The sequence below is a fragment of the Rhipicephalus sanguineus genome, chromosome 3 (genome assembly GCF_013339695.2).
Source record: "Rhipicephalus sanguineus isolate Rsan-2018 chromosome 3, BIME_Rsan_1.4, whole genome shotgun sequence".
NCBI lineage: Eukaryota > Metazoa > Arthropoda > Arachnida > Ixodida > Ixodidae > Rhipicephalus > Rhipicephalus sanguineus.
The window spans coordinates 10285881-10313874 of NC_051178.1; the positions used below are offsets into that span (position 1 = coordinate 10285881).

Here is a 27994-nt window from a genome sequence, read left to right on the forward strand (position 1 = left end):
TATTGTTTCACACGCGACCGTCATTGTTGCTTGTAGCAACAGAAGTGTTGCGCCGGTAAGCACATACATGGGTGAATATCCAATTCCTGGCATGGAGGAAAAAAAAAAAGCTAGGAGGGAACATTGCGCAATGCAAAGGGAGAGACACGCGAAACTTTGCTCGCCCCCCATACTCCTGATAGGGGAAGAGCTCCGAAACATTTGTTTGTTTACTATTGTTTTCACTGGCCTTAAGATGTAATGTCCCAGTGGTAGCACCCGCCATAACAGTGCGGTTTCATCAACATGTGTAGTTCCAGTGGTTGTGGGCACTTTAGGAGAAGCACGCTTGTAGGGTTGCTGCATTCAATGTACGTGCAGCAGAGCAGTATTTTTTAGCATTGGATTTCAGTTTGGAATTCTGCCACAGTTTCGCATAGCCAGTAATTCAGTATGTCCAGGTTTGACTATTAGATATTCAGTTCGCTTTCTAGAATTTCTGTAACCCCAGAGGCTTTCCGTGCACTGGAAGAAGAACTGCCGAGTAATTGTTGTGGTTTGCCCGCCGCAGGTTGTGTATGAAGGCCTGACCACTTACGAGAAGTCGCCTGCAGCCCCGCCGTCCACTCTCTTTGGCTGTCTGATGATCCTGAAGGCGGCCTGTGTCAACCATCCGTGCTACATTGACCGGCTCATCACGCCCTTCATGCACGTATTGCAGAAGATGGCACGAGAGCACTTGTCACCAGGTGGCATTGGCGGTGGCGCGGGTGGCCAGGAGTCCAGCTCCATGGGCACGGAGCTGCTCATCCTCAGCCTGGACCTGGTCAAGAACCGCGTTGGTGTCATGGGTCAAGAGATGCGCAAGGCCTTCATCGGAGCCATCCTAGTTGGACTCATAGAGAAATCGCCCGATGTCAAGGTGATGGCAGTTGTACGCCCCTTTCTGAAACACCCTTTCAAGTTCAGTCTAGTGAAGCATTTCTCAAGGAGGTTTACTTTTGCTCGCCCAAGAAATGTTCACTGCTAGTGGAGAGGAAGAAAATTCATGGCAAAGCTTCATGTTTCAAGTTATTACGCTCAAGCTACAGCACTGCCACCTCACAGTCGCGTCATGCATTTCATGTTCGCAGTTCAGGCTGTTTTTGTTGAGAAAAAGTTTTTCGTTACTTGAACTGTAGTGCTGTTTTATTGATAAATTCCCGTGATCTCACTGGAACTGAGTGGTGGAACTTCCAAGCCTGTCTTTTCCTATCAGTAAAGTGACGATTGGGCCTAGGTAATCCCTATCAATGGTTTGATTATGCAGTGAATGGTTAACCTCTGTTCGTCTGAGTGTCTTCTTCGTTGTAACTCTTTCACTCATGCCATACTCAAAACTTCCTGCCTCCTAAGGCCCCTCTGTCAATAAGAGCAACTTCTGTGCAATCGGTGATACAGATTAACATATAATTTTCTTTTTAGTGTCCCTTTAAAAAAAGCCAGCAAGCACACTGGGAGTTTTTATTTATTTCTCTTTAGCTCAGTACCGGTGGCAGGTGGCAATTCACTTGTTCAATCATCACAGTCACCTGCCTAATGCAACAAGAGAACACTTGGCGTTTACCTCAGCACGCTCGCTGTTCTTTTGCGAGGGGCTATACCAGAGTCCTTCAGTATTTTTACTGGTCATGAAGCTTCTGCGAAAGTTTGATATAGGGATAGGAGCAGCCGCTTGGGGCACCCTCGCCCGTGTGGGGGCGTCGGAGTGGAGCCAGCGCTGCAGTTCTACGGCAGGCATAGAAACTCCAAACATGATTAAATGTACCCGTGAACGTTGATTATATCTTCAGAGCAATATTACCTTCAGCTGCATGGGGGAAGCTCTACAACTGAGAAATTCAGCGTCGAATGAGGCCTTGGAGCACGAAATTCATCGGCAGCAAACGCATGCTGCCTCCGCTGTGCCATACACTACCGCTATAAAGCATGTTTCTTCCATTTTCTTAAAGCATCTAGTGGAAATCTGTGGATGATCCAGAGTCCTTCAAAGGCTCTTGCAGATCTTAATGCCTCGCGGAAGTACAGTGGCTGCAACTCTTGAACGCGCATATCACATCTTTCAGTCTATACAACTAAAAATGGCAGGAAGTGGAAGCTTGCGATGCAAAAATCCGTAAACAGGGGGCTCGAGCACCCACCCCCTATTTACGGATTTTTTCAGTCTATACACCTGTTGTTTGTATACAAAGATATCTTAAAATAGCCTCGTATTTATCGAACCTACAGTCAGTTTTAATGAATCAGTGCTTTGAATTTAGCAATTGACGAGCACCAAAGAATACTTTATACGGCTTTTTCCTGGTTTTGTGTTTTCTTTTGCGTTGGTTTATCACTACGGCGCCGTGCCGCTTTTAAAGTTTGGTCGCTCATTCAGTGATGGAAGTGCTGCTCCAATTGCTGCAAACTGCTCCAAAAGAGAAATGCTGCTCCATGCTGCTCCAAACTGTAATTTTTGTTAGTAACTGCTCTGGACCTGCTCCGAAATGGCGCTGGTAAACTGAAAGCAATGAACTGTAAGCACATGATCATCCAGTGAGCCTAAACGAAACAAAAAACAAGCTGTCTACTATCATTCTATACTCACGGACAACTTTTCTTGGCAATGAAGAGAAGGCTGCAGAGCCAAGCTACGCGTGTGCTACCACTGAAGAATATAGTCCCACAATTGCGTCTGTATTTTCTGTGTGAGAATAAAAAACAACACCATTGCTCTGTTTTCTACGGGACACTGTTTGAAAAGAGGCACAGCATGCACCAAGGAGATATAAAATTTGCCTTTGTTTTACTTTACGCAGTGTCATTTCACATTTTTGCACGTATGGAAACTTTTACATGCACCTCACAGTCAAAATAGCGTCTTTATCTTCAGGTGAGCGCTCGTCACCCTCCAGCTTTTCCGATGACTCGCCGAAGGAGCTTGTGACGAATTTGACTAACAAATGGCTGTCTATGCAGACAAAGCAAATAGTATCCAATGTTATTATTCGACCATTGCTACTCGAATAATCGAACAGCCGTCACAGGAGATATGGAAGGTTCACAAACTGAAACTAATTTCAAAACGTGCGCCCAACCGGACCACTTCACAGAGCAGTACATGTGCAGTAGCTCCGCCCCCGTAGACTTTCCTTCATTGCCAAGAAATGTTCTCCACGAGTATAGTATGTATAGTATACAGTCGATCCTGGATATATGGAACTCGAAGGGGACCGCGAAATAGTTCGATATATCGATAATTCGAAATACGAAATATGCGTATCTAAGGCTTTAATTAAAGCACTGCAGGCCTCGACACAGTTTTCTGAAATCGTAAAAAGCGCGAACATGACGATTCGCTCACATATGCTAAAGAACAAGGCGAGAACTTCTTTTGCAAGTTAGCGCACTTTATTTCGCATGAAAAAAATCCGTCAGTCTTGCTTCTTGCGCGCCGTGAATTCATCAAGTCATCATCAACATTATTGAAGCTTTCCAAATAAGTAAATTCAGCACCTTCCGCCACAACAGCGGTGGCAACGGAGGCTGGCATCTTCAAACCGCACGGGTCCATTTCCGCAGCACCGGCAACGTCAGCTATGATCTCGCCATCAATGCAGTAAGAAACAGCTACGTTGTTATCTGCACCGATGAAGTCACTCGCTGTGCTCCCGTCTGATACGGTGCCCGGAAACGCTAAGTCGCAAAATACACTGACGCACCGTACGCCGTAGTCGGCGGTCATGACGCGCCTGAAGTCGTCACCTGGCACCAAGGCCCGTAAGGAAACAGTGCACGACGGTGCTTCACGTCGTTGCAAGCACCGGTCATCATTTTTATCGGTACGAGCGGGACAATGCTTAATTCGACTCCCGAATGACGATTTATCAAGACAAAGCGCGAAGTACAGATTCTGCAAGAGACAACACTGCACGAGGAAACATTTCTCCACTAATGCCTCCTTGACTAGATCGTGGTGGTGGTAGTGGTTTGAAGAGGAAAAAGCGCCTACTTTCTGCAGCCCGGTCGGGAGCACGGCACAGCGCCTGACTAGATGCCCGCCTCGTGGTCTGGTAACCCGGTTCCGTACCCTCTCCCTCTTTTTTTTCTCCTCGATCAGGCCACAAGCGCAGCCTATAGCGCACACCTCTAACGGATGCAATGGTTTTTTCTTCCTGTGGCGCTTAAAACGCCCGCCCTGTGTTAAAAGGGAATAGAAACACCTTACTAACCTTACTTACTTACTTACTAACAAAGGTCACGTGCTGCTGCCTCCAAGATTTGCCATCACGCCTGTTACCGTTTCGGAGGTGCCAGGCGCGGCGCGCGGCGGAACTGATGACATCGTCTCCTGCGGTAAGCATATTTCCGCTGCCGCCGGAAGTTGGTCAGGCTACGAGCATTGCCTCGCAGATTTTGTGGGGAACTGAGGGAACCGCCGCAGCAATGGGAAAGCGAGCGACGCGGCGGGCATCTAGTCAAGGAGGCACTGTCTCCACCGGCGACATGTTGGCGATACCGATGGCACTTGTGGCTTTGCAGAAGGCAGCTGCTATTTTGGCGAGAAATGCGAAAAAAGCGTAGCCTCTGAGACCAGCTTTTTAATACCGAAAACTAGAGCTGTGCGAATAGCAAAATTTTGGGTGCGAAGCGAATTCAAATAATAAAGATTGAGTGCGAAGCGAATCGAATAATTTCGAATAATTTTCAAATATTTCTCAAACATTTTTCGAATAATTCGAAGTGAAATTACAGAAAAAGTTGCAGAGAATCCCTAAGTATGTTCTTGTGAGATAGCAACATGAAAGTGTTTCTTTTCGCTAGGTTGATGAAGCGCTGGTGGGGTCATATTTCATAGTTGTCTTTCTTATCAAGAATGAGGCAATGTAGAGGCCGAATTCTATTTATGTAGATGATTTGGTGCAACCAAAGTGTTGCCGACAACACTTTACACGTGATGGGCAAAAATGCCATTTCCTCAGCCTCTCCTCCTCTCTCAACTTCTGTGGAAGGCCAACTGGTGTGGCGAACAAGGGTGTGCTCCCTTCAAGTCCGGAATTCCGAATCTGCCTCGTAGACGTCGATATATAAGAACATCTGAAATTTTGGATGCTAAAAAGCTTTGGCGTCCGATTTTTTGGACTTCCTGCCCGAATTTCAGGTCCAAAACAGCATTAATTGAGCCCCCAACTCTGCCAAATCTTTCATCTCCATATTGGAACCAGCGTTTTCTTGAGTTAATACATTTGCGACCATAGCGGTGTTTGAAAGGCAGCTTTGCCGCAATACGGGGGTGTAATGAGGTGAAACATATTGAAAATCTAGGGACCACTTCCAAACGGACGTTGAATGTCTCTTGGCAAAGTTCGACCGTAACGGAACTTGAAAGGCAGCTTTGCCGCAATACGGGGGTGTGATGAGGTGAAGCATATTGAAAATCTAGGGACCACTTCCAACCGGACTTAGTCTCTTGGCTAAGTTCGACCGTAACGGAGCTTGAAAGGCAGCTTTGCCGCAATACGAGAGTGTAATGAGGTGAAGCATATTGAAAATCTGAAGGGGTCACTTTCAACTGGACGTTGACTGCATTTGTCTTTGGGAAGTTCGAATAGTTCGAATAGTAAAATTTCAGTGCGAATCGAATCGAATAGCAAACACTATTCGAAAAATATTCGAAATTTCGAATATTCGCACACCCCTACCGAAAACACTAAAAATACATCAGGAGGTTGCGGATCTCGAAGGCCATGCTTTGCAGGCCCGCATGCCATCGTGCGCGAAAAGACAAGGAAGGGAATGCAAACGTTACAACAAGGCTGCCAAGTCACTTCGAATTCTCATTTTGGTGCCCTCGGCAATCAGCCTCTTTGAAAAACACTAGCCCATGCGTTAAAACCTGCGGACCGGGCGTCAAATATATCAGTGAACTGACAAGCGCTGCGCAACGAACTAGAGCAATGCAATTTTGTCACCTGCGTGTGACGAGGGATTGGAACTTATAAGAACGCGGCCGAAAAATTATTAATAGTTGTTAGGAAAAATGCACTTTCTGGGCTTCGGCGCGGGGCAGCGTTCGATATAGCGGATGTGCGGGAGTTCGATATGCGTGCACACCAACCCCATACTTTTGCATGGGAAATTCAAGGGGATTTCTCAACTGTTCGATATAGCCAATAATTCGATATATCCGGGATCAACTGTACTAGTATGAAGTTTCGATACTAGCTCCATACTAACATATCGATAATGCCAAAAGTAGTGGCATTGTTAATACACCTACATCCGATTTAGCTGTATATTTATACCTGACAGGCATACTGTTTTGGTAAAATGCGTGTGAGATTAGTTCGATTGATAGGCTGGAACTTATCCATCTTTGGCACGCAAGAGATGAGGACGGGTCAGCACTTGTCCCGTCCTCTTCTCTTGTGTGCCTTGTCAAAAGATAGATTAGTTCGATATCTTACTGATGGATGACTGTGATGTGTGACTGATCACATTTATCACTTTCTTAGCTCTGACCTCATTTTTGCCACAAGATGGCAAGGCTGTTTTTTCAACCTACCGCACTTAGTTTCTTGTTTCTTCTAATTTTTAATTTTTGAAATTTTAAATGCAGGCTATTTTGGGGAAATATGAAAATAACAGATTGCTTTGCTCTATTACTGATAATAAACTGTTGTACGCGATTGTGGTTTCTTTTATAACTTGGGGCTCAGCTTTATCGGTTTTATATCATTTCTGCCACATGTCCCCAAAAATTTAAGTATATAGCTCATCTTACTTAGTGTTCACTGACCACCCACCTGCTTAATTATTTGTTTTTGTGCAATTTGCAGTGATAATTGTAGGTGCAATATGTTTAATAATAAGTATTAATACTTATGAGATACTTAAATAATGCTTCTCCAGGAGTCGTTTGGAATATTTTGCCAACTGTTCCGAAAATGCGAATAGCTGCTCCAAACTGGCGTTTTTTTCTGCTCCAGAATGTGCTCCAAAAAGCAAAATGTCGCTTCCATCACTGCTCATGCAATACTGTGTAGTTTTCGCTGTGCTTCTTTACTGTTTTTTAAGGCGAAAGCCTTAGATGCCTCATCAAACGCAAAAATTGACCAACGGCGTGCCGCATCGGCGGCGTCAACACGAGTAATGCAAAGAATCATCACGTGATGACGTCGTCATGGCGTCACAGATCGGCAAAATTTGTGATGTCATCATGACGTCATGTAATGTGGCGTCGCACGATGACGTCATCACATGACATAGTCGCTTTGCATTGCCTCCGTGATTGTTGGACCGATCACAGAGGCAGTGCAAAAACAGGCGAGGTGCAGAAGCCTTGCAATGCCTCCTATCCTGGAGGCAGCGCAAAACCACCTTAGGTGCAGACAGCTTTCGGAGGGGGGTGGGGGAGGATCAATACATCAACTGAAGAAAAAGGAGAAGACGGCTTTCACCATTCAATTAGTCTAAGGCGAATGCTTAATGGACCATGTGAATTGATTACGCTCTTCAGTTGCGACTTCCACTAAGTTTTTTTCTTTTTTTCCGGCATTCGTAAATCTCTCGGTCCTCATCAGGTGCTGATTACATCTACAGTTAGCTTGTCAGAACCAGGCTTGTTTTGCACGAAGGTTAGAAATCTTTATTGCTTCACCAAATTCAAACCCTATGAGACAAGCACTCACAGCCAAATATTTTTTTGTTTAGTTCAGATGTTTGCTTTGATACACATGCACAGCACATACCTTGTGTGTATCTTTTACGTTTTTGTTGTGTAGGCGGGCGAGCTCTGGACGTTTTTGCGCTACACAAGTACGCCACGAGGCCGTCGAAAATCCTCGTCATAGCATCCGAGAAAAGTTTCGGAACATCGCGCTGTGACGTCACAGCACCACATCCGACTAGCCATTGGTGTACACGAATAATGTCACTCCCATCGAAGTGATTTTCGCAGACACGCACATGCGGGGAGTCAAATGTGAAACCACCGGTTTCTCGACTTTCACATTTCCCGCCGTGCGCTGTCTCTAGGCAGCCAGAGCACCGACACATTTTTGTCATTTCCCTTGTATCCTGATCGAACACAGCAGGTATGCTGCATCCTTTACCACCCTCAGGCACAACACACTAGGCACAATACACGACATAAGGTGAAAACTGCGCACTGACTCGCCAAGATATTTTGCAATGACACCGGCAGCCGCCTTCGCTGCCGTCTGCGCGATGCCAACAGACTGGACGCAGCATCGCGCCGCGGCCGCTGCTTGCAGTGCACAAAGCTCCCCCATAGAGTTATGCGAAGCTTCATGACCAGTAAAAGTATTGAAGGGCTCTGGCTATACAGGATGTCTACCCGACTGGGAAAACCGGGAATTCTCAGGGATTTTGGATACTGGGAAAATACTCTGGGAAAAAACGCAATGAAATTGTGCTCTCATCAGGGAAAATCCACAGTCGCGGTAACGCTGGCTCGAGATTTTGTGAAGGCATTTTTCAAATCGAATGGCCGCTGTGGCTGCGGGGAAGGGGTGCGCCTCGGTGCCCTCCTCGCCTTTGGAGCGGTAGAGTGCGAGAGAATCCAGCTAATGTGTGCCATAAGGGAACCATGAATCACGCCGCATCGTATTGCGCAATGTTGTCAGGGTGTTCTGTGACTACACAGTGCAGTTCTGTATTCTTTGTCGCGCGTGCTGCGAGTTAGCGCCCAATATGGTGTTTTTGTTATCGCCGCGTGTCAAGTAACAAGCATGATTAATTGTAGAAGCGGTAGCAGTAGATGTAATGAGCTTGACTTATCTTGCAAGCGATCGCGATCGTTCAGGAAGCGGATGTCGTCGACAGGGCTGGTATCTCGCGAATCATCCCGATCGGCGAGAAAAAAAGGCGATGAAGCTTGTTGGCGGTTATCGGATAGCCCACTCGCTCTCATCCCGAGCTTCAAAGGTGCTATTTAGGACTGTGAAGAGTAGAATAAATTTCCAGACGGGAGCAAACGTAACTAACAAGCCCATTTACAGCAAGCAAAAGCTTTTTTTCTTTTTTTCTCTCTTTTTCCGGCGAGGGCTCTGCTGATGCAAATTTTAGGCAGTCGACCGATATTTTTGAGGGCTGCAGCTCGCAATTACCAACCACACCACTGCATATGTGGATGTTTTGCTACAAAGACGAATTACAAAACTTCTCAGAGCCAAGGCATAGCGGTGACTGAAATTCGCGACACCGGCACGCTGCCCAATTGTTCGATTCGGCGCGCAATGTCGGAAAACGGAAACATGGCCACCATAATCGGATGTGCCGGAATTCAGGCTGTTGCCGTGCTTTCATGTGATCTTAGCTCGCAGCTATTTTATTTTTTTGCTATAGCAATTATATACACACTCCAGGCAAATTTTTCGCCTTCGCCATGATCTTCCTTATCAAGTCAAAATCGCAGTTACATCACCCCGCGTGTCGTATACTCTATGTGCGAGTGAAAGTGTGCGAGCGCTGCCGACAAACGGGGCGAGATGAAACGAGCCGACCATCTCCTTCGCGTGATGGACGCCGCGGGGGGGGGGGGGGGCAGCTGCGTGAGTCTGATAGGAAGTGCGTACTTTGTACCAGTGGGTGTGGTCGCGTGTGCTGCGGTATCTTTAGAGGGGATCAGCAGACGGCTCATACCTTTGTAGGTGTTGTGCTCTAATTTCAAATCTTCCGTTGAAGCCATAGCAGTGGCGGATCCAAAGGGGGGTGGGGGGATGGCGGCAGTGCTGATACCCCCCCCCCCCCAAAAATCCAGCCCCCACTCCCTCCCTTCAGTGCCTGTCGTCCACCTCCATTGTCAGGCTGCCTGTTGAGTTTGCCCCCTTCTCAGGGTGCTTTGCCTACCACTGCCCAAAAAGGGTAAGGAGAAGCCAGTGCTCTACGTCTCCCCTCATCGCACTACCCTTTCCTGCTTCCGTATGTACATTTCCAATGAAGGCTTCTTAGGTGCCGCCATCATCTCCTCTGGGCTGTTGTAAATATGCATGACCCACCAAAATGCACTGCTGAGGCGGTGGCTTTAGCCTTTGTACTCCCCCCTCCCTCCCTGATCGGATGATGGGCCCCCCCTCCCCCACCTGGATCTGCCTCTGAGCCATAGATAGGTCACTTCTCTTACTGCAGCGGCTGCGTTTCTTGAAGGAGTGAGCTGCTAGCCTATATTCACATAAAATTCCTATTTGTTGCTATCGAATTCACTATTTTGCTCTCACGGTAAAACTGTGGCTCTTTTTCTATCGTGCGACGGTTTTCGATGTTGCGTGTTCGTGGAGAGCAAGTGGTTCGGCTGGGCAACGTGAAAGCAAAGGCATCACGCTCCTCTGGGCAACGCACGAGAATTTTACAAGCCGCAGCAGCAGAATAAGCACAATTCAACAGTGCGTTAAGCCTGCATTTGTTTCGTCTTTACACGTGATACTCTGGCAAAGCATCTAATTGTGATCTGCACCTCAGGCTCAACAAAATAGGTTTTTTTCATACAACAAAAAAAAAAGGTTTTTCATGTTGTCGTATTAGTCGAACATTCTTGTGGCATTTTCAGTTTAAAATTAATCCTTCGGTAACTATGTCTTGCATGAAAGATCGAAATTCAGTTCAACGAAGTTTTGATATAATGAAGTAAATTGCCGCTTTTACCAACTTCGCTATATACTGTTCTCTGTACTCATCAAATCGGATTAAGTCAGTTAATTTGATGCGGCAGTCAGCGCCAGCCCGGTTAATTCGAAAACTTTGGGTGCCATGTGCCAATTCCCAATCCCGATTTCGCCGCAAATTTGTGGAAGCGACGGCCCTTCGGAGCCACAGGGCAATGCAGTGTAGTGATATTAATGAGTGACAGTTGAAGCGACTCGGCCTCGCTGCTGCTAGCGCAAAAGAAAAAAAAAACACGGTCTCATGGTCAGCTAAAACGTGTGCCTGCAGAAAAGAAGACGTGCTTCACTGCAACACAGCAGTGACACGCGGGCAGCATGTCGCATGTTTCTGGCAACGTCAGCGCGTCATGACTTACCCATTCTTTTTTGGAAAAGAAAAGATAATAAAGGACAATCTGACGGAATTCATGATGTATGCGAACCTCTGATTGGTGGTTGCTCCGTCAATTTGCGCACTTGCACTGCTGGCGGAGTTCTTGCCTGTAACGCCTACTTCAAAAACTCAGTTCAAAAACTTCAATGATCACGTTTTCCAGCCAGAACACATTGCGGAATCCGTCACACTGGCCATTATCGTATTCTATTCTTTATTTTACCAGAAAGAATGGGCGAATGGTCGCATCATGACGCGCTGCCGCTGCGAAGAGCAGGTGACATGCTGCCCGCGTGTCACCACTGTGCTGCAGTGAAGCACACCTTTATTTCTGCAGGCGCGCATTTCAGCTGATCGCGATTTTTTTTTCTTTTTTTTTTTCTTTTTTGCCCTAACAGCAGTGAGGCTCGCCATTTTTCCGGGTTTGCGGCAAAAATGGGACCGGGTATTGCTGGAAAACAACCCTTGGAGCCGCAAACTAGAAGGCCAAACGACCACCTCTGGTTACTTTCAGTAATTCAAAGTTCCTTGCATCCCGCTTTTTGTATGTTTCGTTAATTCGAAAACCCGCTTAATTTGAAAGTTTTTTACAGTCCCGGTGACTTTGAATTAACGAGGTTTTACTGTATTACCTTCACCTTGATTCATCATTTTTTAAGCTTAAAAGCTTGTTATATTGACTTATATGCTCTTAGTAAATTTTAAAATGTAATGTATTTTACAGGTTATCACTTGCATTGTACCGAAAGTTAAATCCTGCTACTATTCAAAGTCCCTTACACTTCCTTTGATCCAAAAAGAATGACATTTGCACATGCCTTATTTCAAATTTTAAAAAATATTGTGCACGTTAGTTCAGTCATGACAAACATGCTCATTTTTCTTTATAATATTTGATATACAGTCGAGCCCGACTATATTGAACCCGTTTATATCAAATTATCCCGTATATCGAACAATTTCTAAACACGGTAAATTTACATTGAGAATATATAGCAAAAGTTACTGTTACACCGAACGAAAATAGCAACGACATCCGATATATCAAACTCCATGTGCCTCAAAAGTGCCCCAGCAAGTTGGCTTGCCCTCGCGGTGGCGGGCAAAACTGCCGGCGCCACCCTAGAAAAAGTGGTTTAGACCCGGTTGTGCACGGGCGAACATCCCCCTGCAAGAAATGATGCTGGCCCGCTCGTAGCGCTTACAGCCAATCAGAGGCCGTCGTGCTTTCTTCGAGGCGCGGAGGCGGTAGAAGTGAGCGCCATTTTTTCTTTCTTTATGCTTGTGTGCCTGCTGCTGCCTGTTTTCCTCGAGTCCTCATTCAACGTGGTCCGTGCTGGTGGTGTTGCCTGTTGGTGCTCTGTGAACTTTATTGGCGCGCTGTCGTCATGGCTTGTGCAAAGAGGCAGAATTTGCTGTTCGCCGCGAAACTCGAAATCATAAATCGGGTCGAGCGCGGTGAAAAGAAGTCTGACGTCGCCGCCGCGTACAAAATTCCAAGGAGCACCTTGAGTACTATCCTGAAGAACAAGGCAGACATCAGGGCCAAGTCGGACAAAAGGCCAGGTGCTTGTGGCGCCCGACGTGTGTGCGCACTGCTGTGTACAAAGATGTTGAAGCGGCCGTTTACAAATGGTTTGTGGACGTTCGGTCGCGAAACATCTCGGTGTCCGGCCCTATGATTGAGCAGAAAGCCAAGGACCTTGCTTTCCTGCTTGCCAGGAACGATCTCCAAGGCGGTTCAGGCTGGCTTCAACGGTTCAAAGAACAGCACGACATCGTTGGCAAAGCTGTTACAGGTGAAAGCAGAGCGGCGGACCTGGACAGCGTAGACAAATGGCTCGAGGAAAACTGGCCAGATATCGCAGCAAGATATCAAGCCCAAGATATCTTCAATCTGGATGAAACCGCTCTATTTTGGCAAATGTTGCCAAACAAGACACTTGCGTGTCGTGGCGACAAGACTTGCGGCGGCAAGGCAAACAAAGCTCGTGTGTCCGTGCTGTTGGCAGCTAATTTAGACGGATCGAAAAAGCTTCGACCTCTGGTTATGGAAGCACGGCACCGTGGTGTTTTCGAAATGCGCTGTCGCTTCCAGTTACCTACCGAGCAAACTCAAAAGCGTGGATAACCGGGGAGCTTTTCGGCAGGTGGCTATCGTCGTGGAATGATGATTTGGTAGGCAAAAATCGCAAGGTGTGCCTGCTCGTGGACAATTGTTCATCGCACCACTGCAGTACGACCTTCAGCAACATCGAGCTGCGTTTTTTGCCCCCAAACACTACGTCTGTACTGCAACCACTGGATCAAGGCGTTATACGCGCACTGAAAGCCGGCTATCGGAAGCGCCTGGTGGAGAGGCTGCTGCAGAACCTTCGTGTCGGCAGGGAGCTTAAGATCGACTTGCTGGAGCTCTTTCTCTGTTGAGTAGATCGTGGGCAGATGTCACGAAGGAGACGATCCAGAACTGCTTTAGGCATACCGGCTTCCGCATGCCTGGTGATGACACCCCAAATTCCGATGACAGCGCTGAAGACACCGCAGGTTTTTCCGCCGAAGTTTGGAGCGAGCTGGCAGAGTTCCCGGGAGCTACCGAAGGATCGACATTCGACGAGTTCGTCAGTGCGGACGATGATGTCGCCATCATGGGTGAGCTACAAGATGAGGACTACGTTGCAGACGTCGTGCCAACCACGAGCCAAAGCGACAGCAATAAGGAAATTGACGATGGCCCATTGCCTACATCCTCCGAAGTGATTAGTGCACTTGCGTTGGTCCGGCGCTATTGCGTGAATGTGGAAGGTTGCGGCCTCAGCTGCTCTGACTCGTTGGACAACGCGGAGGCATGCGTGCTGTCGCAGGCAGCGAAGTCGTTGACACAGAAGAAAATCCAGGACTATTTTGTTCCAAAGTAGGGCACGCAAGTAAGCCACCATATTAATAAAGTACTTTTCTTATTGTTATGTGCCTTTGTGTCAAAATCCTATAGCGGGCCTATATCGAATTATGCCATATATCGAACTAATAAACGTTTTTTGGCGAGTTCGATATACCCGGGTTCGACTGTACACTATTCGGATTTTTGTCGAAACTATTTGACCAAATCACTATTCTCTTCGAACCTAAAGCTTACTATTCGCACAGGCCTAGAAATAAGGCATAACAAATGTCAAGTTTTGCTTTGGTTGGAAGAAGATGCCAACCTCAAGACAAAACACCTGTGATAGCAGACTGTTTTTTGGAGATGTTTTCAATGTGTTTATATCAAGTAAGGTGCGAAGAAAGAATAACACCTGATATTTTATGTTCATCGACAATTTGCAGCATATTGAGCGCCCTCTCTGGTGTGCAGGTTCTTCGTGCCATCACCAAAATGGTGGAGGACTGGGTGAAGAGCAAGTCACCGTTTGCAGTGAACCAGTCACCAACACTGCGGGAGAAGTCGATCCTCCTTGTGAAGATGATGCAGTTCATGGAGAAGCGGTTCCCTGACGAGCTTGAGCTGAACGGCCAGTTCCTGGAGCTAGTGAATCACGTGTACAGAGATGAGACCCTCAAAAGCACTGAGCTCACATCCAAACTGGAGCCGGCTTTTATGGCTGGCCTCCGATGTGTTCAGCCAACAATCCGAGCGAAGTTCTTTGAGGTGAGATTGAACACGGGAAGCAAAAACTTAATGTTTTTCACACACTTTTTCTTTTCCTTGTTTTACATATTAGAAGAATGGGTGAAAGCACGGCATTGTGAATTGTCCATTCTCTTAGCTATCTGCAGATGAAGTGTTTCACCAAGCTGATTAGCCATTTAGGGGGCACGCAGTTTGTTATAGCAAAAAATAGCTAAATATTCTATTTCTTGAAAATCACATTTTCAGTTTCTGTAGTCCTTTTTCTATATAATTCCGAAATATCATCACTGAAAACCACTTAGAAGTGCTTGAAAAGGTTTGTTGTGCCTGCCAAGGGGGTGAAAGTGATTGTGGAAAAGGCAAAAAAAAAACTGTTTTTCAAAAAATTATAGCTCCGCAACTGGATAAGCAGACGCCGCCATATAGGGCTCGTCGGAAAGAGCATATCTCCACGTTCAAATTTTCCTCTTCAGCTAGCTCCTTCGTTTAGAAACAAGTGCACAAAAAGGAAATGTTTGAAGGTTGTTTTAAGGTCTCTGATTGGCCACATCCGCCATGTTGCTCCAAGACACCTCTCCATTGGTCCGATGCTCACTCCAGGAGCATCGGACCAATGATGCTAGCGTGTCACAAGGTCACAGCTGTTGACGCTCTGAGTTACATGTTCACACTTGTCCTGTGCTCACAGGTCGACTATCATTTAGAATATAATTGCGCTTGAGTTTGGCTGCTGCAAGTGGATGCTCCATTATTATAAAGCGTGATATGACCGTCACGAACATTGCAGACGCGCTGCTTGGACCGCCTTTGTTTATTGTAGACTCGTTGGACCCACGGTTAGAGGTTCTTCAGCATTTCTGCCGTCGTGACAAAGGCCGTTGCAGGACCATTGTTTTTACTCGTGACTTAACATGACATGCTTTGAAACATCGGGCACTGCGACTGAATGTACTGCTCAGTGTCGTGGCTAGGCATGTGGTATTCGAAAATTTCAATATTCGCACAACCCTAATACAGTGCAGACCACTTATAACGTAACTACATATAATGCAGGACCGGTCACAATGCGGTCTTCTTCGACTCCCGTTTACCTTCCCATAGAACCCCATGTATACACGTACCGCTTATTGTGCAGTCCCCCAGGATGAAGTACCGTTTATAATGCGGTTGCAGGAAAATATTTCTGACAAACATGGTAGCGAGTGCGGTTCTCAAACGAGGTGCGCCGCTGGGGAGGGAGCGACGGGATTGTTACGGAGGGCGAGGGCACGCGCAGTGAACGAACGAGGGGCGAAGGGGGAAAAAAAAAAAGACCGCGGCAGCGCTGCGCGGGCTCGCCGAGTGGGGAAGGATGGTGGTTGCCTAGGCGATGGAGAAACCTTTGCACTGGCGCCGGCAAGGTTCCAACCGCTTGGCGGCCCGCGCGCTCCGTGTGGAACATGCGTTTGCGTCCTCATCAAGTGCGCTTTAAGTTTTCTGTCAGTAAAAGCGTCATCGTTATCACGCTTGCTACAGATATTGCATTTGCTACCTCATCCGCAAATTGAAAAGTTTTATGGCTTCATGACGCGAGCTTTCGCCTTTTCTGCCAGTACGCGTACTTAAGCGATCTTTGCGGGCTTTTGTCGCCGTTGATCTCCTGGCCGCGAACACAAACTTCGTATCACACGCGCTGTTCTTGGGTTAGTGCTTGAGTGCGATCTTTTCGACCGATCTTCATGTTGTCTTGGACAAACCTCCCACGACAATATGCTTAACCGCATGCTAGGCCTAATCAGCATTGGTTGCTTTTTGGTAGCGGTTGCGGGCGATAAAAGTTGCGGTTTGGTGCGGAATCAACGAAACTCTTTGCAATGGTTCTTGAATGGGGGCGCGAAAAGACAAGGACGAAGGGAAGAAGGACACACACACTGACGCTACTTACAACAAAAAACGTTTATTTTCAATCACCAAGCCTACTTATATACCTATTTTTGCACACGACATTCACATGACCACTAGCATATAACATGAAAAACCAGCAGTACAATCAACAATATGACAGGGTTGAAAACCGCCTATGACGAAATGCTGGTCAAGTGTCTCTGACACTTGACCAACATTCTGAATGTGTAACCATTTTTAGATTTGTTGACGATTTTATGGTGTTTTTTAACAGCACGTTGGATATGTTTCATGATCAGTGTAATGACATTGTATGCATTTTACGCAGTTGTCTTAGTCCTCTCGTCATGACTGTCGAGTTGCCGGTCGATGGGACTATTAGATTCCTCGATCTGAAGTTTGTTTTCACAGATAACTCACACTTGCTGGGCGTATGAGCCCAGGGCTAAGAAGGTGTTACTGAGTTTCAACTCGAGCCACTCAAAGGGGATAAAAAGAGGCATTGCCAAAATGTGTCTCAACAATGCGCTCAACAAATCATGTTCACATTTTGTATACGAAAGCTTTAGGCATCAAGTGTCACAGCTACAATCAGCCGGCTACCCCACCCATCTGATAGTCTCTGTAACAGAATGCCTACTCCGCCGGGCTAAAGGTACGCAAGATAAGCCCACCACCATAGGTTCGCCCGCCCTTAAGCAAGCGAGTGTAGCGGTGGTTCCTTACATTCATCAAGTATCGCATAACCTTAAGAAGATTGCAGGCAAACCTAACACTCGCGTTCTGTTTTCCGCCCCGTATAAACTGGGTAACTTACTGTGATAACCGGGTAGGGGGGGGGGGTCCTGGGCCATGCCAGTCGCCGGACCGAATCACACACACGTACATTGGCGGGTTCCACACCCTGACTGGCTGGTCATGTGCACTGTATTTATTTCATTGGAAACATCAACGCCCCTGGGCGCCGGAACGGCAAACTACTCTTATCACATCCCTCCCCCCTTTATTAATGGCTGCAAACAATTGTTTAAGGTGAGTAGCGCAATACTGGTCATCGAATTCTGGTACTTCGACGCAGGACAGGAGTACTGGGTGCTGTGACAGCAAGTTCCGTTTCCCTCGCCACGTCTTCCCTGGGATCTTGCCTAGACTCTGTGTCGTGAAGGCGACATGGAGTTAGCTGCCGCTGACCCACGTCCAAGCTTGGAGCAAGGCCTGTAGCTACTGGGCTGCCTGACTTTTGGTTTTCTGCACTCAGTTCCTCAGGGAACTGGCGGATGTGATCCAGATGTCGAGTTAAACACCGTCCGTCCTCCATTAGAACATCCATGGACGAAGTGGGTTGTTCGGTGACGACTGCAGGGAGCCACGCAGGACCTGGACGGAAGTTCCTTGCGAACACCTGGTCACCAGGATGACCCAAAACCCTGGGTCTTGTTCCTTGGTTGCATCTGATTTTCTCCTTAAGTTGCTTCTGTAGCACCTTAGTCCTGAGGTCTGGGTGTAGCAGGTCCAACGCAGTCCTCAGCTTCCGCCCCAACAACAGCTCCGACAGACAGCAACCCGTGACCTCGTGAGGCGTTGACCTGTAAGTGAGGAGCATGCGGGTAATTGGAGTGCGAATATCTCCAGGGCCAGCCTTCCGCAGCTTGTTTTTGACAGTCTGCACTGCCCGCTCTGCAGCACCGTTTGACGCTGGATGATACGGCGGCACCAGCATTCGCCTCACTCCGTTTTTCTTGAGGAATGTGGAGTAGAGCTCACTGGTAAATGCTGGCCCATTATCCGACACGACCACATCTGGAAGGCCTTGGTTTGCGAACATTATTCCCATGCAGGAGATAGTTGCTTCAGCCGAAGCAACCAGGAACACTTCAGTCCACTTTGAGAACGCATCGACTGCGATAAAAAAATAGGTGTTCCTGTAGGGACCGGCATAGTCCACATGCAGCCGTGACCACGGTTTCTCCGGGAACTGCCAGGGCATGACAGGCACTGGTCGTGACACTCTTTGATGCTCCTGGCAAACACGGCACCTTTGAATGGTTATCGCTATATCGTTATCCAAGCTAGGCCACCACACATGGCTACGCGCAACTACCTTCATTTTGGACAGTCCTGGATGACTCTCATGCAGCAACTGGAGGACTTCCCTTTGTAAGGATTTTGGAACAATGACTCTGTTGCCCCAAATAGACAGTTCCCTTGCACACTCATCTCATGAAAGCGCGTCTCGTAGGGTCTTCCCTCTGACCCTAGGTTTATCTGGCAGCCTGACCACAACGCTGCTCTTACTTGCGACAGCACCGGGTCTCTGGAGGTGGCTGCCGCAACAGCATTTGACGACAGCACCCCTGGGTATACTCCTTCCAGCATTAACACTTCGGCAGGGCAGTCAACAACAAAATTGGCAGTTGGCAGGGGTAGCCGGCTTAACCCATCGGCATGTGCAATTTGTGAACCCGGCCTATACTTCAGGTCGTAACTTTACCCCGACAACAGCAAGGCCCACCTTGGCACTCTCGGAGAACAGGATTCGGGAACTGGTTTGTCTGCTGCGAGCAGGCCGAGCAGCGGTTTGTGATCTGTGACGGCCTCGATATGCCGGCCCCATAAGTACTGCCGGAACTTTGTAACGCCATATACAAGGCTCAATGCCTCCTTATCTAATTGGCTGTAGTTTTTCCCCGCGGCTGCCAGGCTGCGGGAGGCAAAACCAATGGAGCACTCTTCTCCAGATGACTCTAGTTGCGCCAGTACTGCTCCAATACTGAAAGGAGATGCATCAGTGACAAGCACAGTTGGCTTCCCTGTGTCAAAGTGTGCCAGTATAGCAGCAGAGGCCAATAGCTCCTTGCTTCTCCGAAATGCCTGCTCTTCATCAGTTTCCCAGCGCCATGGTGTTCCCGACGCCAACAAACTACAGTAGAACCCCGCTGATACGTTTTTGAAGGGACCGTAGGAAATAAACGTAAGAGACGGGAAACGTAAGAGCCGAAAAACAGGAAAAACGCCAAAATATTTAGTGGTACAGAATTTTATTTCAGTGCTTACGAGCAGCACGAAAATTGGCGCGCTCAGCCGCGATCTAGTCGATGGATAGAAACGCGGAGCTGGGGACGGCCTCATCCACAGAAATGTAATCAACGTATGTGATTTTTTTAACACCAGCAGCTGTAGGCATGAAAGAACTAAGCACACGCAATCGCGACCAGCGCGGCGAGTCCGACCGCGAACCGCGTGCACGACCATGCGAGCTCCAACCAGCTCGAACTCCTCCCGTCCTCCGACAAATAACGATAATGATGAGTCTACGCCAACGCGATGGCAGACGTGAATGCCAATCTCGAAGGCCTTGCTTTCGCAAGCAATTACGTCATAGACGCCATGTTTGTGCAATACAAATCTCAAAGGCTATGCTTTTGTCAATAGTAAATGCCAATCTCGAAGGCCTTGCTTTCGCGAGCAACTACGTCATAGACGCCATCTTTGCAATATGAATCTCGAAGGCCACGCTTTTGTGTGCATCAATTGAAGGATCTTGTTGCTTGCGCCTCTCATGCGGCTAATATTACGGTCAAACCAGGCCAAGCTGCGTGAAAATGCACCATGGCCGCTCTCTTCGGTAGTCACTCGGTCGGCTCCGAGCGCACTTCGTGACGTATCATACGGGAACGGTCCGACAGTTACGACGTAACAGCGGGGTTCCCAATACATTGTATCCTATGGGAGCTATGCCGGGACCGGCGCAAAACGACGTAACAGCCGGGAAAACGCAGCAGTGAGGAACGTAACAGCGGGGTTCTACTGTATTGAGCGGCTGTAACACGGCAGAAAGGTTTGGCAAAAACCTTCTGTAAAAATTAACCAAGCCGAGGTAACTGAAGTTCCTTGACCGCTCAGGCTGCAGGGGCTTCCAGCACTGCTTCAGTCTTAGCCGGGTTTGGACGCAGCCCAGCCGCACTAATGATGTGGCCCAAGTACTGGACTTCTGGTTTCAAGAATTCGCATTTGGATAACTTCAGTCGGAGTCCCGTGGTTTTCAGGCGATCCAACACTCGGCCCAAATTTTCCCAATGCTCTTTGTCACTGGTTCCTGTGACCAGAATATCGTCAAAGTCCACTACGACATGGTCAAGGTCGTGCAAAAGATTTTCCATCTCTCGCTGAAATATACCCGGAGCTGATGAAACCCCGAACGGCAGCCTTGTGAATCTATATAACCTCCTCGGGGTGTTAATGGCGACTAGCTCTTGGCACTCCTCATCTAGTGGGACCTGCTGGTAGGCATCTTGCAAGCTTTGTGTCAAGTCAAGCTTTGTGAACTTCTTGCCCCCTGTAAGCCGCGCAAAAAGTTCCTCAATCCTAGGAATAGGGTAGGACTCGACGACTAACGGGGTTTATGGTACAGTGTAGCCCATTTATAACGAACCCACTTACAGCGAAATAGCGGTTATAACGAAGTAATCTTGATTTCCCGTCCCAATTTCTGCATTTTCAATTCCATTTAAGCCCACTTTTAATCAAGGAATTAAACCAGCCGAAAACAGACGAACACAGGAAACGGTGAAGAAGACAGGAAAGCGGCTAGACTACCAACTCTTTTAATCACCAAAGCGAGGCTCAAATATATACACTCATGCGGTCACATGGTCATATCACTATCGCTCTTTACATCAACTGAACTAACCATATAGGCATATCACAAAACATGGCATGCTATTACCGTGTGTCATCTTTGCATCCTCATTTCCTTCTCGTGATTACAAAAAAGATTGCAGGAAATCGTGTTCTATTCTGCGCAATGCCACAGAGCTATCACTACAACATGCTTCGCCCTTCATCGCAATGTGAAAGGCCTCAAGTATTTCACGTGCCATTTTCTCATGACTTCGGCCCAAAATTCTCAAATCATTCAGTACCGGCTCACATTTGCACTGTTTACAGTGAAGGGCCAGATTTGATCCTGTTCCCTTTTCTAACGATTTGAAATGTTCCCACGCTCTAGTGTTTACACAACGACCCGTCTGGCCTATGTAAACCTTTCCACAAGTCAGTGGTATCTCGTATATGACGCCAACAGCACAATCCACAAAGATCTGGCCATGTTTTGTATCACACTGTGGTTTCTTCTCTCGTCCAATACGTGCGCATAACCCACTCAGCTTCCTTGGCGCCGAGAACACCACAGGCACACCATACCTGACGGCAACCTTTTTCAGGCCATGCGCAACTCTGTGTGTGTAGGGAACTACGTGGCATTGCGCAGAATAGAACACGATTTCCTGCAATCTTTTTTGTAATCACGAGAAGGAAATGAGGATGCAAAGATGACACACAGTAATAGCATGCCATGTTTTATGATATGCCTATATGGTTAGTTCGGTTGATGTAAAGAGCGATAGTGATATGACCATGTGACCGCATGAGTGTATATATTTGAGCCTCGCTTTGGTGATTAAAAGAGTTGGTAGTCTAGCCGCTTTCCTGTCTTCTTCACCGTTTCCTGTGTTCGTCTGTTTTCGGCTGGTTTAATTCCTTGATGCAATGCACCAACTAGCCCAACAACGAGTCCCACTTTTAATGAAGTAAAAAAATGCGACTCAGCGGATATAGCGAGGTTTTTTTCGAGAACAAAAAAAAATCCATCAAACCACCTTTCGAGTTTTCGCGTGAGTCAACTAGGCCGAAAAACCGCCAATTCTTGGCTCCCAGCAGCTGCGTCGCTCCACTCGGCTCGAAAGCTTGCTTCACCGCACCACACGGTCACCCGGTAGCCGTCTCGTGAACGCTTCCAATTCTTTTTTCCAGTGCCAGGCGGGCCGAACGCCGCGATCTTATTTCGTTTCACGGTGTACTCCTCTCTTCAGAGAGGAGGTCGTGGGGGCAGCTTCAGAAACTTTGTGACCGCTTTAGACCGGTTCCACTTGTGGTGCCTCATTTTGGTGAAAAAGCGAAGCAAGTTGGTGCGCTTCTAAATTGCTTTTCTTCCACAGCATGGCGCCACCAGCTAGGCCTGCCTAAGCCTGGCTGTGGCACTCCGCTAACGGCTCCGCGCAAACCTGTCGCACGCAAAGCCGTTCTTTCTTTCGTGGTGTTCAGTCAGTTCACTCAGCAGAAGCAGCCGTTCCGTTCGCACATGTTGTGCTGTGTCTCTGTTCACAGGTGAAAAGTGGATTATCGCAGCGCGCTTGGAATTGACCACGGTTGAGCAGCAGAAGCATTCGTTCGCTTGTGCTGTTTCACTGGTGAAAAGCGGATTATCGCAGCGCGCTTGGACTTGCTGCATTTGCAGCTAGGCCTGCCCATGTGAATCGGCGAACTTTACGACAGCAGACATCGATGCTGTTGCAGCGGATGGTGCCGCGGCAGTGACAAGTTTGGCGCAGCTGTGGGAGGGCGCGGACAATGCAAGCCTTGTCCCAAGCGGGTTGGATTATCTGGACTTTGCCCTGGCGGATCAAGATCTCGTCGCAACGGAGGAGCTCACCACCGATGAACTCGCCGCTAGCGTCTCCGAAAAGAGAACGGCCGCAGATAGCAGTTCCTCGGACGGCGAAGGTGACGACGCTGGTACGCCTCAGCCTGGGACCGCTGGAGCAGCTCTCGCAGCTGTCGACACGCTGCGTATGTACTTGTGCACCGAACCGGGCAGTTGCGATCTGATGGACAACGTTGAGCAGCGTGTTCTGAAACGCGTGCTCGCGAAACATGTGCAAGGGACCCTTGATCGCTCTTTTCAGAAAGTGTAAATAAAGTATTTTTCTTGGTCTGCATAATGTTTGGTGTTTTTTAGAGTCCATATATAGCGAAAAAGTGGTTATAGCGAAGTGATTTCAGATTTCCGCCAACTTCGCTATAACCGGGCTACACTGTAGTCTTAAAATCGCTGCAGACCGGAACTTGGCCGTCGCGCTTCAATACAGGAACGATGGGCGCGGTCCACTGAGAAGTTTTCACCGGTTTGGTAATGCCTTCCCGTTCCATCCTCTGTAGTTCTTCAAAAACCCGATCACGCAAAGCAAATGGTATCGGACGTGCCTTGACAAAACGTGGCTTCGCGCCCTTTTGTACGGATATAGAAGCTGCAACGCCGTGAAACGTGCCAAGCTGCTGCGAAAAAACTTCGTGATATTGGCTTACCAGGTCTTCCGTAGACTTCACGACGTTGACTCCCTCCGTCTGAGCGATGCCTAGCTTGAAGGCCTTCATCCAGCTTCGTCCAAACAGCGTAGCACACGCCCCTTTCATGACAAATAGTGGTAGCTGGCGCTCCTTGTCGCCAAGTTTGACCATTGCTTCCAGCTTTACCTGGACGCGTTTCATGTCGCCGAAAAAACTTCTCAGCTGCACACTGGATGGCTCCAATGGCACCGACGGAAAAAGCTCGGCAAACTTGCCATCATCAATGGTCGACACACTAGCGCCGGTGTCCAACTCCATATCGAGCGTTACGCCGTTAACTTCAACCGCTATGCGCATTGGCTCCGAACTAGCTGTGTGAAGCGTCCACAAGTCGAAAACTTCGGGCTCTTCAGCAGAGACAGGCAGGTCGCCCAGGTTGTTCACACGACTCGACCGGCTGCGACTAGACTGGCTCCGGTCGAAATTTCTACTCCCCGGCTGAACTCTGCAAACTCTTGCAAGGTGCCCTTTTTGGCGGCAGTTGTGACAGATCGTGCTGCCGTGCCTACACCAACGTGTAGAATGACCTCCCCCGCAACGAAAGCAACAGCTATCATTTTTCCCCGAGGCGACAACGTTCGCTTGCTCCGGAGCTTCGTCTGATAGTAGCTGTGCTTGCTGACAGCTCAATGCGCGTGAATCTTTACACGCAGCCTCCATAACAAAGTAGGCAAGACGCCCCCTGGCGGGTTTTTGGCGCTACACTGCCATAAATGCACGTGCTGAGCCAATTTTGAACAGACTGTGTAGTTTGCAAGAACAAGTCCAAAATCACTAGATTAGTAATCGAAGCTGAACAGATAGACTATTTTGGCGAAAGCTGTGTTAGCAAAACGTCACTATCCTTGAGCAAAAAGGAATTAGACTACCTGTGCAGGTGTTAAGGTCTGTCTGGTTGCCGGTGATGCAGAAGCGGTCAATTTCGTCATAGGAGGTTTTCAACCGTTATGTTGTTGATTTTTCATGTTATGTGCTAGTGGTCACGTGAATGTCGTGTGCAAAACTAGGTATCTAAGTAGGCTTGGTGGTTGAAAATAAACGTTTTTTGTTGTCAGTAGCGCCAGTGTGTGTGTCCTTCTTCCCTTCGTCCTTGTTTTTTCGCGCCCACATCCAAGAACCATGACAGACCAGCAAGCCTGCATCGCTACCCTCGTCTTTGCAATAGCTGTACTTGAAGGGAAGGGAATCGTATCGTTAATGAAAACGAGGGCATGGTTGGCACATGCATGCAACTCTCGAATGGTGGTTCCCGATTCAATTGCAATGTCTTGGACATCGGGTGCGCGCCCCTGAAATCGAACAATCAGTACCGTTCAGCAAGCCAAATTTCGGCTGCGATTCGACATAGTTTCTGTGTAATGCGCATACCTCGAGGTGGCCTGAAACATAGTCGGTGAATTTCTGCGATGGTGCTGTGTTTTGTTGCTTTTTTCCCCTGTGTTCATTTCGTTGGCAATGCGGGTCTTTGGCAGTTAATTTTTTAACGTTCAGAAATTTAAGTGGTTGCAAGCACCCGAATCGCATATGTTGATTATCGGACATTCTCTGCAACAAGCTCAACACGTTTTGCGAAGTGCAGCCTTTGAAGAAGGTTGTTTTGGTTATAGTGCGGTACCGCTTATAGTGCAGATATTCGCGATTCCGGCGACTTACGTTATGAGCGGTCTATGCTGTAATTTGTTTTTTTGGTGCTTTAAGGGGGGACGTGGCTTTCGTATTGTGCAAAATGGCAAAAAAAATCGCTTTTTTGAAAATCACATTTTCAGTTTCTGTAGCCCTTTTTCTATCTGATTCCAAAATACCTTCACTGAAAACCACCTAGAAGTGCCTTAAAAAATTTATTGCGCGGGCTGAGGTGGCGAAAATTATTGTGGAGATCGCAAAAAAACGGTGCTTTTCAAAAAATTCTTGCTCCGCAACGGTACAACTGGGCGCCGCCATTTTGAGCTCGCCTTAAAGAGCATTTCTTCGTTTTCAAATTCCCCGCCTCAGCTGGCTCCTCCCTTTGAAAACAAGCGCACAAAAAGCAAATCTCTGAAGGTCGTTTCGAGGCCTCCGATTGGCCGCGTCCGCCATGTTGCTCCAGCACGCCTCGCCATTGGTCCGATGCTCGGTTCGAGAGGACAGTCGTCTGCTGCTTATGTGTCGCGATGTTTGATGTTACGACTGTCGAAAATCGCGCTACTTAGTGACACGTTTGCTCTCGTTCTGTGTACACGGGTTGACAATTATTTAGAATATGATTACCCTGTAGTTTGACAGCTGCAAGTGGAAGCGCAGGCATCAGTGTACGATAGACGATAGCGTGCCGCGCTCATTGCGAACATCGCAGATGCGCGTCTCGGGTAGTTCAGCTTGTCAGCACTTCGTCCTCCGTGACGAAGAACTTCACGGGACTACTCTTTGTACTCGCGATCGAACATGACGTGCTTTGAAACATCGGGCACCGCGGCCACGCACACTGCGACCGAGCTTACTGCTCGGAGTCGTGACTAGGCCTTACTCCGCTTACGGCGCTGGTTTACGAGACGAATCCGAACTTTCCGGGCAAGGACATCGCGCTAGCAGACCAGCCGCACTGTGCTTCGTTGCAAGCAACAAATCGCATCGTCTGCTGGCTACTCGAAAGTGCGGAGGGGCTCTTTACGCATCGGCAGCGGGCTCCCGGTCAAGCTCGTCGCGCATTGACCGCTCCGAGCAGTGGCTAACAATTTCGCACATCGGCGCCGCAAAATGCGAGACCAATTATGTTACGCGCGCCGATTTTTTGTCGCCGCAGCTAGGAGCACTGCGCATTGTCGCCAAATGTCGCCAGCCAGCATATAGTGCACAACTTCCCGGACCCCGCGGCCGAGTACAACGGCATGAAAGAAAGCGCTGGTGATGCAATTTAGGCACGCTTGGATTCTTGCTTGGTATCGCCGCTAGCTCTGATGAATCTTCTAAAATAACGAAAGCCTCACAAATTACCGTTTCCGCGACCGAGTGGATGATGAAACGCATCACAGGCGAGGTTTGCAAATGAGCGTGGCGTGTGTGAAGCAGGGAGTTGTATATCTGACCAACTCGCGTTATTGAATAAACTGCTCATATATTTCATCCCAGAAATGTTTGCAATAAGTGTGCCAATTTTCATGAAAACCTACGAAGGAGTAAGAAAGTTGGTACTGAATGCCACGTCCCCCACCTTAATTTGATTCAGAAGGTCACTGGAAAGAATGACCTCCGGCACACATTCATTGTTTGTGATAGAGACAGTGATATTTCCCTGACTCTTTCTGAAGAAAAAACATACGGATTTATTCCATTGGCTAAAGAAGACTATGTAAATCATGTAAAAAAGAGGATGGGTACAGCTCTGCCAACACCTGTATCAAGAAGCAAAAAAGATCAACCACTTGGAGGATGGGCCGGCCTGACTCAAGACCTGATTAATTTAAAAGACTGACTAGTTATGGTATGACTATTCGGGACAACGTTGACATTGATGACATGCAAAATGCCATAATGGCAACGGTCTATCATGTCACCTCGAGAGATGAAGAGCAGCACCATGAATTCTGCTCACTTGGGTCCCTGAGCTGGTGCAAGTACCGTGCTGCAGAAGCTGAAGGCAAGGCTCCACCACCACACACATATAAATTGGCAGCACTGCATTGCTGCCAGTCTACGGAAAGCCTGACCACCCTCAGTTGCTCGGCTGTTGCCAAAACAAACAAAAAAAAAGTCAAAATGTGGCCGAGAGTCTTCATTCGGTAGTTTGGTCAATTCTACCACAAGAGCTAAACGCTTCGCTGATTGCCGCCGAAACAACAGCTGTCAATGAGGCAGTCTGCAAGTATAATACTGGCACTCTCCATGCTTATAGAGAGTTTTTTGCATCACTGGCCCGAAGCCTGGAAAGCACTCCATTCAAAGAGCTGCAGAGAAGGATGCCATACGGGAAAAAAAGGCACGAAAGTGCACCAAAGCAAGCACCAAATTCTCAAGAGACCTCACATCACTAAGGACACCAAAAACTATGACCCTGGTGCATTCTAGAGCATTGGACGCAAGGTAAAACTTCAGCAGCCGTTTTCTCAAAAGTGCCTTTTTGCCTGCCTGCCAAGTTTGCGCAGCCATTTTCTTCATAACCGTTTGGCCTATTTTGGCTCCGTTTCTTTTGTCATGTTTCTTAGACTACAATGCATGTCGTGACATTCTTTCTTTCTCACTTTGACGCTTTGTAATTTTACGATGTGA

General features: G+C 47.9%; 1 protein-coding gene across 1 annotated transcript in view; it reads left to right on the forward strand.

Moving 5' to 3' along the window:
- LOC119384790 (transformation/transcription domain-associated protein-like) overlaps positions 1–27994 on the forward strand; it is a 946434-nt gene that overhangs the window by 568999 nt on the left and 349441 nt on the right. Inside the window, 2 exon segments of the mRNA XM_049413130.1 lie at positions 551–901; positions 14408–14701. Coding sequence (XP_049269087.1) covers positions 551–901; positions 14408–14701 — 645 coding nt within the window.